Source organism: Solanum verrucosum, unplaced genomic scaffold (assembly GCF_900185275.1).
Source record: "Solanum verrucosum unplaced genomic scaffold, falcon-dt-bn FXZP01000049.1, whole genome shotgun sequence".
Classification (NCBI taxonomy): Eukaryota; Viridiplantae; Streptophyta; class Magnoliopsida; order Solanales; family Solanaceae; genus Solanum; species Solanum verrucosum.
This window is the reverse complement of record NW_026020221.1, coordinates 9,094,953-9,114,150: the sequence shown is the minus strand read 5'-3', so window position 1 is coordinate 9,114,150 and position 19,198 is coordinate 9,094,953. Positions and strand designations below refer to the sequence as shown.

Here is a 19,198-nt window from a genome sequence, read left to right as displayed (position 1 = left end):
GGAGGAATCCAAATATTAGTCAAATCGACTTTTAAAGAAGGAATCAATTGTCCAATAGTCATAAATCTATCAGACGAAAGATTTATGAATGCAAGAGAAGGAAATCTTGGTATAGTAGAGGGAAACCTAGCCTATACAAAACTCCTCTTTACGTACTACCCAAGGTATTGTATTTCACTCAAAGATGTTGATTTTAATGATGCATTGAGTCTACATTTTCAGATCAAAAGAAAAGATCTGTTTAAACCATGTAATCATATAATAAGTATTTATTACCAAGATTTGTATACAGTTACAAACTCCAATTATGGAAAGGTCTATAAGAATAAAGAAATGATCGAAATCGATCAAGAATGCACAGGAATTGCAAAAATTGTTAAAGCAGAAATTCAGCAAACACAAATTCCAGACGAATATGAAATTCAGTTTGGAAAGACGCAAGAGATAGGAAGTTCTAACAATCCTAGATCTTCGTTAGAATATGGAAGAGATTCCATTAGGAAAAGTATATCCAATAGATATCATAATAGAAAAATTCTTGAAATTTCTAATATTACCAAAATAGAAGGAAGAATTTTCAATGGAATAGAATGGAAAAAACAAGAAATCTTAAAACAAACAGGAGCATCAGCTAACCATATAAAAAGTGTTTTACTAGATGGATTACCAATCTATGAAGGTCCACATTATACCTATAAAACGTTTGAAGGAAATAACTTTAGTTGCAAAAATATGGTAAATTTACCAATACAACTAGATACAATAAGAATAATAGTTCCATGTTATATTACAAATCACGAAAGTGATCAAGATTTAATCTTAGGAAACTTATTTTTAAATAGTCTAGAAGACTATAGTATAGGTAAAAATGGAATAGAAATGATTCACACAAACGAAACTTAGTTTGTTTTATACCAAAGATGTAAATGCCTAAGGAAACATCTTTCAAAGTTTCAATTTTCACAGAAATAACTTTCTATGATACAAAAATAACAACCTGTTGTCAGATAGACAATGGATCTGAAGCAAGTCTAGCAAAAAAAAATTTTAATGAAAGATTGAGACATAAATAAGAATAACATATCAATGACTGGAATCACAGGTGATAAGGAAAAACTTTCAAAGTCTAAAGAAAAAGTAGAAATAATTTTAGGATAAAAAATTGTTTCTGTAAATAAATTATTTGCTTATGATAAACTGGAAACAAATTTATTATTAGGAAATAATTTTCTACAACAATTTCAGGATTATCATCAAACTTTATACATGATAAGCCTTAAAACACCTTGCGGGTACTTTATCAAAGTCCCAAGAAAACAAAATTCATATAATCTTGAAAAAGAAAATGGAAATTTCAAAAGAAAATACTTAGAAAATCTAAGAAAAACTACTTGTAAGTGTCTTAATCTTGAAAAGATTAAAGAAAATTTACAGAAATCATATGGAGAAAATCCATTAGAAAAATGGGAACAAAATCATGAAAGGGCCATTTTAACCTTAAAAGACCCTAGTGTTATTATTAGAGTCAAACTCATGCTCTATAACGAAGATGACAAAATTGAATTCAAAATTCAAATCAGAGAATTACTCAATTTAAAGTTAATAAGAATGAGTAAAAGTCCTCATAGTAGCCCAGCTTTCATGGTAAGAAACCATGCAGAAATAAAAAGAGGAAAAGCTCGAATGGTAATAAACTATAAAGAGCTAAATAAAAATTGTATATTTGATGGATATGTTATCCCAAATAAGAATAATTTGAATAATCTTGCGAAAGGAAAAACTTATTTCTCAAAATTTGACTGTAAAAGTGGATTTTGGCAAATAAAATTATCAGAAAATTTCATTTTGTTAACTGCATTCAGTACTCCTAACGGACATTATGAGTGGTTGGTCATGCCTTTTGGGTTAAAAAATGTCCCACAAATATTCCAAAGAAAAATAGATAAAATATTTTCAAAAAAAGAATTTCTAATTGTCAATATAGATGACATTCTAATATGTTCCAAAACATATTAAGAGCATTTAAAACATCTGAAAGAATTTCCAGAAACCTGTTTTAAAAATGGAATTGTTTTAAGCCAAAAGAAGGCAGACATAAATAAAAATCCTAGGAATGATTATTTCAAAAAACGGAATAGAACTCCAAGCACACATCTCAAAAGAGATTGTAGAATTTCCTGATAAGTTAACAACAAAACAGGAAATACAAAGGTTTTTAGGATGTCTTAATTATGCAGGAGAATTTATTCCAGTTTTGGCAAAAAAATGAAATATACTGCAAAAATTAATACGAAAATCCAACATACTTGGATGGACAGAAGAACACACACAGTGTATCCAAAAATTAAAAGAAGAATGTGCTAAGTTACCAAAACTTAGACTACCAGAAGATAATGACAATCTGGTATTACAGACAGACGCATCTGATTATCATTGGGGAGCATTATTGCAAACTGATTTAAATGAAATTTGCAGGTACACAAGTGGTACTTTCAATGATGCAGAAACAAAATATTCAACTAATGAAAAGGAATTATTAGTCATTGTTAAAGGAATTATAAAATTTTCTATTTCCTTTTACCAAAACAATTTGTTATTAAAACTGATAACACACAGGTGTCCGGATTAATATTCAATAAGCTTCCTTCTGAACCTCAATACCGAAGATTGCATCGATGGCAAGTGTTATTATCCTTTTATTCATTTACAATAGAATATATTAAAGGAAGTGACAATTTTCTTGCAGATTTCATCTCCAGAAATGTCCAATATGGACAAAAATCCTAGTAAACAGGATATATGAAAAAATGGAAACAGTGGATGAATCCATAGATAATAAAAGCCAAAGGCTATACAAAATCAGAGATAAACTGTCAAAGTTATCTGAACAAGCTCGGATTTTACAATCTGAAATAAATCAGCTCAACATGGTACAAGCTAAAAATATGAGAGAATTTTTACTCTTGTGAGAACATTTGGATACATATCCAAAACAGAATTCAATTCTAAAGGGGAATATTAATCTCAACAAAGTGGCAGGAGATGTCTCACTAGCACCTAGTGCCCAAAACATCTCAAAGGTAAGCACGGATATGCCTAATTCTAAATCGAAAGATGAAGGAAAAAGCCAAGCAATAATTGATGCTTCTACTTCGAAAGAAGAAAAAAGCACATCATCAGCAAAAGCTGAAAAAATTATCTCTGAAAAACCAGAAAGCAGTGCTAGCAAAGTTCCTTCAAGAGCAAAAGTTTTTTCTTCTTTTCAGGTTGGCAAACAGCACCCTAAAGAGGAAGAGTATCTTACATTTACAACATTCCTGAAGAAAGCGGAGAAACATTTGGTGTTTTAGGATCAACAAGTTTGTTTCCTAGAATATCAATATTTCCTAGCGGATCACCGGGCTTTACAACTCAATTATTTGAATTTGGATATTTAGATTGAGTATATGCAAAACCTGATCTAAATGAAATATCTCAATTACCAACAAAACTGTTTAATTCAGTTAAAAATTATGCCCAAGGAGATGACGTCTATTGCAGATTTTTCAGCATTTCTATGGAAAGTAAGGATTTGCAAGCTTATTATCCAACTCTCAACTACATAACAGTTGAAAAAATAAAAGATTTTAATGTCAAAGCCACATGAGTGGACAAGAAACTTCCTCATCTTAATAAGAAGTGAATTCAAACTAGGCGAGCTTTAGGAATAAAAACATTATATTTTATTCTTAAACGATTTTATAATGAAGACTGTCAAGTCCTAGATCAAGACCATGATTGGGTTTTGATAACCAAAGAAAAATCCAAATCAAAAGAATTAAAAGACAGAATTCTTGACATAGAGCTTCATAGATTAGGAGCAACAGAATAAACATGAAAACTACCATGTAAAATGCTGGACCATAATCATCCAGGAGTAGGATAATGTAATTATCAAATGAGGCAAAACAAAAGACGTAAGCTCTTACGTCATGAAGATATCAACGAAGAAAGGAATCTTTTCTTTTTCTTCAAAGTTAAAAAGAAAGGTCACATCTTGTCGGTCATTTACAAAAGAAGACTACCATCATCTTATCAACAAAGAATCTTCAACACTATCACAAAAGCCTGTCAGCAATCAATGAAAGTGTCGGCAATTAGTGAAGGACTAGAAGAGAAAATATGTAGAAGTTTAGGGAAATCCCTAAAAATATATATTTTGTAACAAGTCCCTCCTTCCATCTATAAAAGGAGAGGAACTTCATACTTGCGAAGCAAACTAAATTTTCTGAGAAAACACCCCTCGAAGAAAAATGTTAGGTACTTCTAAGAGTATGAGTGAGTAGTAATTTCTCCCGTCAGGAAAAGTATTTCTTTATGTCGTGAGTATTTGTAAGATATAGTATGGTTTGCTTGTAAAAATAATCATATGAAATAAAGTTTGGTTTATATAAATTATTAAAAATAGAATAAGGAGAGCCTGGAGGCATAAAAAAGTTTTACATCATTTTGATAAAGCAATACTAGAAATGGAACAAGCATATCTGCATGCTAGCTTAAGATCTACAACAATTATATTTGCTATACATGAAATGAAAATGCATAGAATACAAGAGTATTTAGAAAAAGAAAGTTGTGCGTGTATACCTTTCTTTAAAATTGATTGAGCATTTTTGTATTCAAAATACTCTTGTATTCTATGCATTTTCATTTCATGTATATCAAAGAATGTTTGCAAGAGACAAAATTTCCTATAATGAATATCAGGAAATGGAAAAAGTTATAGAAATTACACAAACAACAGGAAAACATAAATTAAACCTGTAAACCAAACAAATGATAGATCAAATCCTTAGAAAAATTCCTGAAAAGAAAAGGAAAAAAATGAATTATGTTCATTTAGGAGGAATCCAAATATTAGTCAAATCGACTTTTAAAGAAGGAATCAATTGTCCAATAGTCATAAATCTATCAGACGAAAGATTTATGAATGCAAGAGAAGGAAATCTTGGTATAGAGGGAAACCTAGCCTATACAAAAACTCCTCTTTACGTACTACCCAAGGTATTGTATTTCACTCAAAGATGTTGAATATAACTCATTTTGCATATCTGCAATTTTTCTAATTGCTCTTTGGCAATTATTCTAACTTTTTCTCTATTGTCTTTTACACTTCCTTCTCCACCTAGGAATTCATTAGCTACGTATTGGACTATGTTTTTTCTCCCTTCTTGGAGTGATGTTTTAAGACCATCTACTACATTGTTTTTTATGATTTCTTTTGCATCATCAGTTAATCGTGTAAACCAGTTGCTTACTTTACTTGTAAAGGTATTTATCATAATTGTATATTTTTCTTCTTCTGTATAATTTATTCCTTTGCCTAGTAAGAAGTAGAGAAATTTTTCTTGAGACCATCGATCTAAGTATACTTCTGGATCCCTTTTACATTCTAAATCTAGGAATTGGGTTGATCCTACGTCTCCTGTTGGGAGTCGATTAGGCATATATTTAGCTTTGTTATTATTATGAAATTGACTTGTATAGTCTTTATTTATTTTTTCTTTGGGTACAAAATTGTTTTCTTCTATTTCTGAATTCCAGATTTCTTCTTTAATGGATTTTGATCCATCTGTTTCAAACCTTCCTTGGGGTGCTCCTGTGTCCCCTGTTTCTTCTTTATGCATAAATGTTTTAAATTTTTCTGAAAGATCTAAATTTTCCATGGCATAAACTAGTTCATCTAGTTCATTCATTTTGAATGTTTTCTTTATTTTCTTCAATTTCTTTTTCTTCTTTTTCTAGAATGTTTTTACTAGAAACTTCTTCTTTTTCTTTTTGTTTTTCTAGAAATTCTTGAATGAGTTTCTCATCTAGACTTCCTTTTTTATAGGAATTTTTACTAGCAGCTTTTTTTGCTAGAAGTTCATTTATATACTTTTGACTAACTCTTTTGTCAATTTTTTCTGGTTTTTCTATTAAGTTAGTTATTCTTCCTGGAATATTTTCTTTTAGAGAAATTAACTCTAATTCTATTAGCTTTAATGATAACAAACCCTATAAATTTTATTTTCTTCATTTTGAAGGTTTTCTTTATTTTCTTCAATTTCTTTTTCTTCTTTTTCTAGAATGTTTTTACCAGAAACTTCTTCTTTTTCTTTTTCTTTTTCTAGAAATTCTTGAATGAGTTTCTCATCTAGACTTCCTTTTTTATAGGAATTTTTACTAGCAGCTTTTTTTGCTAGAAGTTCATTTATATACTTTTGACTAACTCTTTTGTCAAATTTTTCTGTTTTTTCTATTAAGTTAGTTATTCTTCCTGGAATATTTTCTTTTAGAGAAATTAACTCTAATTCTATTAGCTTTAATGATAACAAACCCTATAAATTTTATTCTAGAAAAATTGCAGATATGCAAAATGAGTTATATTCAAGAATATAAATGTGAATTTGAAGAATACTACTATAAAATATTTGATAGTAGTCAAGAAATGAAATCTTATTTGGAAAAGTATTACATGGATCAGTTACTTAGTACATATAGGAAATAAAATAAAAAAATTATTAAAATTTTTCAAATGTGTTATACAACTTCATATTTACATTCATGCTACTAGCATGAATAAATAAATAAAAATGAAAGATATTCAACAGCATGTGCATAGAATAAGAAGGAGAGCCTGGAGACATAAAAAAACTTTACATCATTTTGATAAAGCAATACCAGAAATGGAACAAGCATATCTGCATGCTAGCTTAAGATCTACGGCAATTATATTTGTTATACATGAAATGAAAATGCATAGAATACATCAATCAATTTTAAAGAAATGCGTAATATTTGCTGCATAATTATCCGCTACCCTTTTTTTTAAACAACTCCAAATTATTGGTATCAAAGCCATGGAAATAGAAATAGATACTATGCTAATAAAACCTTTATGGTTTATTGAAGATAAAACCTTAGTAGCAATACTACATGTAATTAAAAATTTAAATGATGATATAAGAAGAAAAATCACAACGATTATTACCTTACAAAAATCTGAAGAAGATTATTATACATATGAAAAAAACTATAACTACAATGAAGTAGTAATAGATGATATGAAAACTTCTGACTATTATTTTTTAGAATAAAAATGAGCATAAAAGAAGTTAAAGATCTTTTAAAATGACCTAATAGAAAGGCATAAACATATAGCTTTAAGATTAAAGCTAATAGAATTAGAGTTAATTTCTCTAACATAATAAGAAGTGGATTCAAACTAGGCGAGCTTTAGGAATAAAAACATTATATTTTATTCTTAAATGATTCTATAATGAAGACTGTCAAGTCCTAGATCAAGACCATGATTGGGTTTTGAAAACCAAAGGAAAATCCAAATCAAAAGAATTAAAAGACAGAATTCTTGACATAGAGCTTCATAGATTAGGAGCAATAGAAGAAGCATGAAAACTAGCATATAAAATGCTGGACCATAATCATCCAGGAGCAGGATAATATAATTATCAAATGAGACAAAACAAAAGACGTAAGCTCTTACATCATGAAAATATCAACGAAGAAAGGAATCTTTTCTTTTTCTTCAAAGTCAAAAGAAAAGGTCACATCTTGTCGGTCATTTACAAAATAAGACAACCGTCATCTTATCAACAAAGAATCTTCAAAGCTATCACAAAAGCCTGTCGGCAATCAGTGAAGGACTAGAAGAGAAAATATGTAGAAGTAGGGAAGTCCCTAAAAATATATATTTTGTAACAAGTCCCTCCTTCCATCTATAAAAGAAGAGGAACTTCATACTTGAGAAGCAGACTAAATTTTCTGAAAGGTAAGCACGGATATGCTTAATCCTAAATCAAAAGATGAAGGAAAAAGCCGAGCAATAATTGATGCTTCTACTTCAAAAGAAGAAACAAGCACATCATCAGCAAAAGCTATAAAAAATTATCTCTGGAAAACCAGAAAGCAGTGCTAACAAAGTTCCTTTAGGAGCAAAAGTTTTTTCTTCTTTTCAGGTTGGCAAACAGCACCCAAAAGAGGAAGAGTATCTTACATTTACAAGATACATTTACAACCTCCCTGAAGAAAGCGGAGAAACATTTGGTTTTTAGGATCAACAAGTTTGTTTCCTAGAATATCAATATTTCCTAGCGGATCACCGGGTTTTACAGCTCAATTATTTGAATTTGGATATTTAGATCGAGTATATGCAAAATCTGATCTAAATGAAATATCTCAATTACCAACAAAACTGTTTAATTCAGTTAAAAACTATGCCCAAGGAGATGGCGTCTATTGCAGATTTTTCACAAAACAAAAGACGTAAGCTCTTACGTCATAAAGATATCAATATTACGCATTTCTTTAAAATTGATTGAACATTTTTGTATTCAAAATACTCTTGTATTCTATGCATTTTTATTTCATGTATAGCAAATATAATTGTTGTAGATCTTAAGCTAGCATGCAAATATGCTTGTTCTATTTCTGGTATTGCTTTATCAAAATGATGTAAAACTTTTTTATGCCTCCAGACTTTCCTTCTTATTCTATGCACATGTTGTTGAATATTTTTCATTTTTATTTATTTATTTATGCTAGTAGCATGAATGTAAATATGAAGTTGTATAACACATTTGAAAATTTTTAATAATTTTTTAAAATTTTTTATTCCCTATAGATACTAAGTAATTCTTATCTAACTATGTCAAAGTATAATATAGTTTGTTCTAAAAGATAATAATATGAAATAATAAGTTGTGCGTGTATACCTTCCTTCTTTTCAATCGACTAATAGTCCTTATCACTACCTCGGTAGTTCTCCTCTAGGCGATGAACTATATTTCAACCAAAAAGATTAAGAAAGGTTTAATCAAAAGAAAGAATTTTTCTAAACAAAATTATATACCTAAAAAAAGGTATTATAAAAAGAGAAATAATTTTAGAAAAACAAAACCTGCAGACAAATGCAAATGTTATAACTGTGGCGAAAAAGGCTATAAAAGTTACGAATGTAACAAGAGAAGAGTAAAAATCTCAAAAATAGACAAAATAGACATTGATTCTAATTTAGAATCAGTAAGATCAATAGGAAGTGAAGACTTCTTTGAAGAAATTTATGAAGAATATTCAACAAACTCAGAGTAAATGAGCAAAGAAATTCAAAAAGAGGAAAATTCAGTTCAAATTATAGAAACTGAAGATCAGTTTCTATAAAAAAAAAAATCTTCTAAAAATGTATATATATATAAAGAATGCGAAAATTAGTTGCAATATTGGCACAATGTGTATACAATTTTATTATCATCTATTCTTCATGTACACAGAAAATCCGTTTATTCTAAGGCCAAAGATAAGTTTGAACCTCAAATGGATGTTGGTGTTGTGAAAGTTTCTGAAATGGATTGGTTCAACATAATGGTTAAATTTGGCAAGCCATAGGAAGACAAAGTATGTCGTATCTTTTACCTTTTTTAATATGAATTTTATAATTCTTCATTCAGATTTTGCATTTCGAACTTTTATAGAAATTGGTATGCATTTCGAACTTTTGTAGTTGATATGAATAGCAATTACTTTATGTATTTTGGCGAGAAAAGGACCCAAAATAGTCCATCATTTTTGGGTTAAGACTCAAAGTCATCCTTGAGTTTTCACGTGGAGCATTAATAGTCCTTCATGTTTGCAATAGTAGTGCACTTTTGATCCTCCTTCAAAAAAATTCCTATTTTTTAATATTTATTCATAATTTATGTATGGAATGTTTAATCGTCATTTTATATATTTAGTAGAAATAATAACTCTATGTGAGAGATTGTGAGAAGAAAAACACCTTATTTTGTTTAGTAGAACTCATATTGCAGGTAAAGTCGAGAGGTTCATCACGACAATTTCACGTGCAATAGTACAAATTTTTCTTTTCTTGCAATGTCATATGTTAAAATGTTCTTAGTTTAGCTGCAGTAATATTTTTACTGAACAGAACAAGGTGTTCTATTCTAACTTTCTATCTCATAGAGTTATTATTTCTACTAAATATATAAAAAGACGATGGGACATTCCTTACACACAATTATGAATAAAATTAATGTTAAAAAATAGGCAAAAGTTTAGGGGAGGACCAAAAGTGCACTAATATTGCACACATGAGGGACTATTAGTGCTCTATGTGAAAACTCAAGGATGACTTTGAGTTTTATCCAAAAGATGAGGGACTATTTTGGGCCTTCTCTCTATTTTGGCATTAAATATGTATGCCTTTGGAATGATACCTATTTCATGCCAAAATCATACATATTTCATGTCATAAGGCATCACTTATTCATACCAAAATCATGCCTCTAGAATACCAAAATAATACCATTTCTAACTATTAATTGTCGTTTATTAGATAAATAGTATACCAAATTCATTTCAATTTAATGCCAAAAAAAAAAGATCAATCATACCAGAATTGTACCAACATGGTATAACTAGTATACCAATTCCAAAATAAATTTTATGTAATTTTTTTAACCAGAAACATACAAAAAATGATTTTTCATACCAAAATCTAACAATATACATAACAAAGAAACGACATAATTAAAATTATTATACACAAACAAAATCTAAATATTTTTTTCCAGTATCACTGTTCATAATTTTTTTTTACGTTTTGTTTGTATACCAATACAAATAAACTATCGGAAAGAACACTAAAGGATCTCATCTACCACCATGCTTTATTAATACTGATAAAAAACCATCTATTACAAAAAATGAAGATTATTGAATAAAAATGAATAGGAATTAGATGAAAGTGACAATTAAAGAGAAAATATTGAGAAGAGAGACAAACATTCGGAAAAAAAAGAAAGAAAAGAAAATTGCTTGAACGAATTTTAACAAGTGAGAGAAAATGTCAATAACTGCTTTGAGTTAAACAAGGAAAACAAATATTCATTTTGTTATGACTCTCCTATTTTTATGCCTCTTATTAATTATCATTAATATTTTCAAATTATTTACTACTAAAATATTTGTTTTAATTGGTTTACTTACTTTATTTATTTTTCACACTAATTGGCTTTTACTGTTATTTTAAATCATTTTTAAATTTAGTTAAATGTTATAACCTGCAATTTTTTATTGTTATAACTTGAAAAATAAAAAATAATTTCATAACTACAATTATTAGTCTTATATATGTCAATTGTAAAATTTTCACATAATTAAAATATAATTATAAAACACCAATTGGTGGGGGGTGGGAGCAATGTTGTGAAAGGCGATTGCCTCGTCGCTAATGACAAGAGGCGAGGTGAGGCGACCCTTCATCGCCTTTTAGCTTTGTGGCGAGGCGATCTTCAAAAGGCAACGCCATGACGACAAAAGGCGAGAGGCAAGAGGCGAGAAAGGCTAGAAAGGCGTCACCTTTTGTATTTTCTTTTAAAAAGGCGACCAATTTAGGGTTTTAAAAGTTAAAAGGTAATTTTAGGATTTTCGACTAGACTCCTCCGGCAACTAGCCAGACTTTTCCGGCGACTCCAAAGTCTACCCAATACATATTTCTTCTTTTCTTCTTCCTCTTGTTCTTTTTCCTTCTTCTTCAGACTTTAGAATCACTTCTACCTTTGTTTTGACTTTTGTTCTCTGTTTTTTTCTCATTCAAGTTCTAGACTTAGTATGTACTCAAATAGGGATGGTTTTAAAATATTACCTAGCTCTACTAAAGTTCTTTTAATCATCTACTTTTCCTAAATGGCCATGAATATCTTGAGAATGCCATTGTGAAGTTCCAACACAATATAATGTTATGTCTTCCTCCAAGAAGAGTATTGAGTAGTATAATTTTTTTTATAAGTATTAGTCTGAGACATCCTAATTACTTAGCTTCATTCTCACTAAAAGACACAACTAATACACACTTCAACAAAGCAAAAACATGAATCAGATGATTTCAGCAATTCCCCTGTCAATTCAATGGAGTTAGCCCAGAAAGGGCTCAAACTATCAGCCTCTGAAGCAAAATCATGTCACCCATGGACCATGTTAAGCACTTTTAACTGTCGTATACATTCACAGATCCACCATTGTCCCAGCAAGACTCAATATCTTCTGAATCGCTTGCAATAAACTTGCGTAATTTACATATGCCAATATTATAGTCATTTTTCAGTTATGCAATCTATCTAAAGCAGCAACTCACCTCACGGAGCCATAAATGAGAAGGCCTCAAAATCTTGAGGTTTCAGAAACCAGTTCTTGAAATTTGAACTGCCTTTAAAGGTTTCTGAAGCTAAATTATATTCTTGCGACTTATCCTGCAAAAGATAATATAAAGAAGGTGAAACAGTCTGTTTCCACAAATTCACCTTGAAAATATTAGTCTCTCTTCAGTTCAGCTAAAGTGAGCAGTATATATTATCACATAAGAATGTAAATATCAATGCCTTATTTAATAAAATATGCATATACTTCTATCTACAGACTACATGCACCTTTATTGCTATGAAATATTAGTGCCTCTTTAGGTCACCCAAAATGAAAAGAAGAAAGTTATCACACAGGAATGCAGATACCAATATTTTAAGTGAACATGTAAACATTTGTACACAGAACTGCATCTCACCTTTAGTTCTCGATAAGAGTTCCCGACAAAAGCATGTTCACCTAAGCAATTATGTGATAGTGACAAGAAGGATTCCAAAAAGCGCTTCCTGAAATGATCATAGGACATGTCATTCCCAAAGATTTACAAGATATTTCCACATACCATGCCTAAGCCTATGTAAACTTTTACATATCAGAAAGGATAAAGTACTAAAGCACATTGTATTAACTAGTTGACACGATGGTATGCACATGAAATAGTTAAAATAACAAAATGTGGGACTCCTCACTAAGCATCAGACAGAATTTTCTACAATTTTACCCCCATTGAAATGAAGAATCATAGCATTAACAATGCTATAGAATTTTCTAAAATCTAGTTCTGATGAGCTTACTTGCATAGAGAAGACTCAGTGGAAGGAGACATAGCGCCCTTTGCAGAAGTGCCCTGCTTCCTGCCAGTGGTTCCAAGAATGACTTCATGCAATCCAGAGTTGTTCCAGCATATGGAGTACCTTGACATTAGAACGCACTCTTTGAAGTAAATAGAAAGCAGTGCCAACAGATAATTCATCTAGATAAAGGAATATTATGCCACCTACCCACATGTTAAAGTGGTCAGAGCAGTTTCTGAATGTTGAAACTCCTCGGATGGAATTGGCGCAACAAAGACAAGTGGCTACCAAAGGTGAAAGTAAAAAATGTAACATACAAACAGTGGATAAGATGAAGAAGCATGGCAAGAAAATTGTGCAGAAACCTTGTTCACTTGAAATGGATCCATTAACTTGTTGGACAATGGTAAGACACGCTCGTGTATAGCTCTCATCACTTCATCTTCAATAATGGAGGTTTTAGAAGCTAAATGGGATTGTCCAATGGTCACAGAAAAAATATAAATTGGCTCCAAGAAATAAGAAAGTAGAGCTCCTGCAATACGAACGGTACTGACTGAAATTAGAAACAACACAGGAACTTCCGTTAAATATTAAAATATCACTGCAATAAGTAAAAGCAAGGCTCCTGCAATATTAACAATAGTGATTGGCTTCAAGTAAAAACAATGATAACCACCAGAAAGTACCTTAACAACCACCGAAATTACAGCACATCTTGAAAGCACGCTATAGAGGAAGGCTTCACAAAGTTGATAATACAATACCTACCAGAGCAGTGTTCACAGGTTTCTCCATTTCATGAGACAATCTCTTCAGCAATTTACGAGTCTAAGCACCAGGAATTTATTTTTTTCAAAAAGTCATATGATGATACATCACAAACTACTCCCACCATTTCATTTTATGTGTCCTAGTTTGACTGAGCATGGAGTTTAAGAAAATAAGAAAGACTTTAGAATCTTACGGTTTTAAACTAAAGGTGTAGAATGTACCAAATGCCCTTTGAATCTTGTGGACTTTAAACATGCTAGGAGTGATAATTGAATTAAAGTGCTACAAATATAGAAAGTGGCATTCTTTTTCTAATAGATAAGAAAAGAAAGTAAGACACATAAATTGGAACTCAAGGAGTACTTCACAATCCCATGAACCAAAAAACTGAACAACAGACCAACCATGTCATTGCATAATGAATAGTCAGATTTACCCATGGTGTTTTATTGAAATGACTTTGTGGATGTCTTACTAACCTGCTGACATTAAATGGGAATTCATGATAGGAATATGAACTCCATGAAAGATGGACATTTACGAAAGAAGATTAACGATCTGGTAAAACATTTGATAATTTCATATAACTGATAAATCTCAATTAATTCAATGAAATGAAAGATTGATTTAACACATCATTTTAGTAGATCTAGAGAAACTGCTTATCACCATATTGATCAATTGCAGTCGTCAAACATCATAGATGCATTTTAAAACAGAGAAATATATAAAACAAAAAGATCAGTAAATACAAGATAAAGAACAGGTGCTGCAACAGCTTCTATATTATTCATATATTTTGAGAAAGGTAAAAGTTCATACTATTCATAAATGTTGGTCCTTAGTTCTAAAGGTTTCTTCCATTGCTTTTGGATATTATATTATTGAAAGCAAATGTAACAATTAGAAATATAAGGAACCTTGTACACCAACCACGTTCCAACGGGCAATTTTATCAGAGCAGCTGACTGACAAAGTTGTATCTCCACGACCAGGTTTTCGCATGACTGTGCCAAAGGGTATGGGTAAACAACCTGAAAAGATAGAAATCTGAAATTATTCTTAAGCAAAAAATAAACAGACATGAGAGCATGAGTTTTTGATTCCCAAATTATCTCCCTCTCCTCCTTTAAATTATCAGGGGGGAGATGGCACTTTGGATTTCCTAAACCAATTTTTTTACAAGACATCAACCACTAATTAGTACTTGGTGGAAAAATCTTAAAGTGAGCCAACATCAATTGTCAACTTTGGTACAACAACATACCCAGTGTAATCACACAAGTGGGGTCTGGGAAGGTAGAGTGTACGCAGACCTTACCCCTACCTTGTGGAGGTAGAGAGGTTGTTTCCGTTTTCAAAAGTCCCTTGGCTAAAGTGAATCAAATCAAAATAGTTATGAACAAGGAAATACAGAAATGAAGAAAACATGGCAGCTTATATGGAAAACAATACGAAGCATACAAAAAAGGAACAGTAACGTCATATGGTAGATATCAAAAAGCAAGAAACAACATGAATAAGGCTGATACTACGACATACACGGTGCTACGAACTACCACCAAGCCTAATCCCGCCGAAAAACACGACAACGCTCAACTACCTACTAACCTTCTACCCTAATCACGACCTCCATACAACTAATTGTCAACTTTGCTACTTAGATAAATTATGTTATGCCTAGCAATTGTTCATAACAACTGCTACAAACTAATATTCCAAATCCATACAATTTGATCTGTCTTTTGCACAATGAACTGTTGCTTGGGTAATTTCAAAAACCAAAACTAAGGAACTCCTTCAGAAGACATCATAATGTAGAAGACACAGAAAGGCTAACACTTCCGATTTATGAGAATACATTCCATAGACATCATGATCAGTCCTTTTTTTATTAAAATGGACGCTATTATTGGTCCTCAAGTCAGTTAACTACTGATCTGACATGAGTTTACTATTAACGTTTACACTACAAAAAAGTCCATACCAGAATAAGTGATGAATACTAAACAGTCACAAGCAGGATACTCTCTCAGCTTAAACTTAAAGGTCACCTTGGTCCTTTTTCTTTTAAATCTTTAGCGTACACGGTCAAGTAATAACATTTTATAAACAAGGGAAATAAAAACCCGCTTACAAGGATATACAAAAAAGTAGAAAACCTTACCAAATCAAACACTAAATCCTTAGGCTAAAGGTTTAAAAAGCAAAAGAACAAACGGTACTTGTCCCCAAAAAAGTCAATCTTCCTTTAGTGGTACTCGCAAAATACATCCCAAGTCGAAATTATAATCTTTTCAACACAATAGTTTTCATTATTCCATTTTACCGATCAAGAAAACGTTTTCATTATTCTATTCTTCAGAGACTAAAAAGTTACTACACGTTGATCAATGTAAATCCCTCTGATAAAGATTAAACAATTTATACATTTTTATTTTTGAGAATAAACAATATACATTTTTAGTTTCTCCATCAATATACATGCACATAATGAAGACAAGGACTTAATTTGGGAAAGGAGTTCTATTTTATTTTTTAAAATTTCTCACGTACTACCTTCTTCCTTCTTCTTTTTTTATAAACAATTTCAAGCGTACCTCACGAGGAAGAAGACACGTTCAAAGAGTGGGTGATAACAGTTCATATTTGTAAGAAGGAATATAAGGATTTGATGATCTCATTTGTTCCAATGAATCTGGGAACTGGGACAGGAAAGAAAATTGCACACTGTAGTTTAGGTAATGCACTAGATCTTGATGATGAAACCACACTAGATCTTATCTCCTAAATTGTGCTTAATTTATCTTCTTTCCGATCGAGCCATTTGCAACTTTACTACCACTCTTGACTTGCACACACACTCAATAGGATTATTCAAAGGTCAGAGGCCCCACTAACCCATCAAGACAGCATGCTAAGTGAAGGGGCTTAGATCTAGATAGCGAGCCCTATCAATTGAGCTTGAATCATCAAAAAGTGAAGAAAAGAAAATCCCAATACATATAAACTGAGTGCTCACAGTTGGCCAGACTGGAATCAGACTATAGGCTTGCGACCAGGCTTGGACTAGGAATTCATGTTAGTACTCTTAACTTAACCAACTCAGCCTGACCGGTGAACAGAGCTAGCACTAAACACTCTAGCAGAAAAGATCAAAACAATTAAAAATCCTACCCCCACCTGGGATTACTTTAAAGTTTAAACATATCTTCACCAACAAATCCAAGTAACAAAAGACTCAAAAGATCCTACATGACAATAAGGGGTTCAAGAAAGGCATTTAAGGAACTGGCTATGGCTAATATTACTAATATGGTCATACCATCATTCATAGCAGTATATCCCGACGACTCCCCTTTTGAATAACTAAGTTGCATAAATGAGCACATCATGTCTCCATTCTTTGCAGGACTATCATGCAATAAAGCAAGCTCCGAACCTGGTGAGGCAACTCCACCTGCAAAGAAACAAGTATAATAACTAAATTGAAAAACCAGAGAGTTCTACTCTTACATGAGTTGAAGAAAGGGTTTAAAGAAGTAAAACAGAATACCACTACCTACAGGGTAATTGTGATATGTACAAATGTAATTGCCACCCGTGCTTCATTTTCAATTTTTTTGTTCCTAAACCATCACTCTCCAAATGGAACATGAAGCTTTCCACATCATCACGTAACACACTTCCATTGCTATGTGCATGAGTATTGTAAACATCTTGAATCTCTGAATACAAGTACCTGGTGTGATCAAAGAAAATCTTCAAGGATATTGATAAAAGTCATTTTCCTGTAACCAACGATAGGACATATTTCATTTATGTACACCTAGACATAACCTTGATACACTTAAAAATACAACACCCAAAAAAGAGACATGAGCACTGCAGCATAGGCACGGCACTCCTAAAATTTTAGAAAAAGGACTTCCATTGCCCAATTTGAGTAGTCTTTCCTCAATCCAACAAAATCACGCCTTAGAGTTTAATAGGTAGGTCGATCACTTCCTATGAATAGAATGAAAAACCAGTTTCTGCTTAAGGTGAAGGGTAGACTGGTAGGAGGGTCAAGGTTCATTTATCGAAATTGTTTAGAAGTAAGATCGGAATGCCACCACCTTTGACTTTTCAGCCCCTTCCAATACTACCAGTGGGGAAAGATGTTAGTTCCATCTTTCCCGAACAAGACAACAAAATTCCAATCCTTATAAGTTGTTAAAAACAAGACAGTAATATAGTCTGTCAACTTTACGATACTGGTTTGCTTTAGTATAATCAGTTGGTAATGATCTCACGTGAAACAAGAATGCTATGGTACTACTCATACAAGTCCTCATCCATGATTGAAACAGTTTGCTTTGCACACAACTTGAACATGCAAATTTTATAATGTTTTAAATATCCAGATTTATTTAAAATTTTGAAGAATCCAGTTCAATTAGATATTTTGATATTCCTGCTTTGAAGATTGTTCGACAGAGAAAGTAGAAGAAAAAAAAAACCTTAGTAGAGCTCTTCTTGCGATCATTTCAGCATGAGAATCATTCACAACATCGCCTTTCGAACTCCGTCGCGAACGCCCTATGCATTTTGTCCCCGTTCCCAGCGAAATCACTTTCAGTTCTGCAAAATAATAAGCAATTATGGTTTCTTCAGCAAAATAGCGAATAGAAATCGGAAGAAGGATCAATTTTTAAAAAAAAAACTTTCAAAAATTGTTAGGACCTTGTGAAGGTGAAGATGCAAGAAAAGCAGCCAAAACAGTGACTTCACGGCCTTGAGGTTTTCCTTTCTTCGGTAGACGGCGGTAGACTGAGAGCACTGCTTCTGATACTTTCTCCCCCCACTGTTTCTCCGGTGACGGAGACGGAGCTTGCGCCGTTTCTCCGGCGGTCTCCATAGTTTCAGTGAAGAGACTGAATTAGAAAAAGAAAAGAAGTACACACGTACGGGCAACGGGTGTGTTTGGTTAGAAAATAAAATAATTTCAGAAAAATATATTTGTAGGACATTTTTTTTTTTGGTAACTTTCATATGTATTCACTCAAAAATAGTCTAATTACTCTCCATAGCTATAGTTTGATAATTACAATTCGTAGTTATATGTTATAGGAAGGAGAGAAGCGAGCGAGACTGGGAGAGAGAAGGGGGAAAGAGTGGGAGAAATGTGAATTGTATATGTATATAGGTTAGATAATTGTATATTATACATATGTATTTGTATATATGGCAAGCGAGATTGGGAGAGGGAGGAGAGAGGTGAGCGAGATTGGGAGAGGGAGGAGAGAGGCGTGCGAGATTGGGAGAGGGAGGAAAGTGGTGAGTGAGAGAGGGCAGAGAGTAGGAGAGAGGTGAATTGTATATGTATATAGGTTAGATAATTGTATATTATACACATGCATTTGTATATATGGCAAGCGAGATTGGGAGAGGGAGGAGAGAGGCGAGTGAGA

At 31.9% G+C, this 19,198-nt stretch overlaps 2 protein-coding genes across 9 annotated transcripts in view; one reads left to right on the top strand and one right to left on the bottom strand.

Annotated features, from left to right (window-relative positions):
- LOC125830992 (LOB domain-containing protein 1-like) overlaps nucleotides 1–19,198 on the top strand; it is a 393,543-nt gene that overhangs the window by 242,390 nt on the left and 131,955 nt on the right. The gene's annotated exons all lie outside the window — the stretch shown is intronic.
- LOC125830975 (tRNA-specific adenosine deaminase TAD1) lies at nucleotides 11,948–18,652 on the bottom strand. 8 transcript variants are annotated; one of them, XR_007443172.1, is made up of 11 exons: nucleotides 18,471–18,652; nucleotides 18,248–18,368; nucleotides 17,312–17,487; nucleotides 17,071–17,205; nucleotides 14,666–14,779; nucleotides 13,337–13,506; nucleotides 13,183–13,255; nucleotides 12,972–13,091; nucleotides 12,596–12,683; nucleotides 12,173–12,287; nucleotides 11,948–12,100 (listed from the first exon to the last, which is right to left on the bottom strand). XR_007443172.1 is itself a non-coding variant. In XM_049510168.1 (11 exons), the coding sequence occupies exons 1-10, from the start codon at nucleotides 18,643–18,645 to the stop codon at nucleotides 12,174–12,176; spliced, it is 1,290 nt and encodes a 429-aa protein (XP_049366125.1). In that variant the 5' UTR covers nucleotides 18,646–18,652; the 3' UTR covers nucleotides 11,948–12,100; nucleotide 12,173. The 8 variants fall into 8 exon arrangements, 4 of the variants coding, with proteins under 4 accessions (XP_049366125.1, XP_049366127.1, XP_049366124.1 ...); XR_007443173.1 differs by having other exon boundaries at nucleotides 11,948–12,089; XR_007443170.1 differs by having other exon boundaries at nucleotides 11,948–12,081.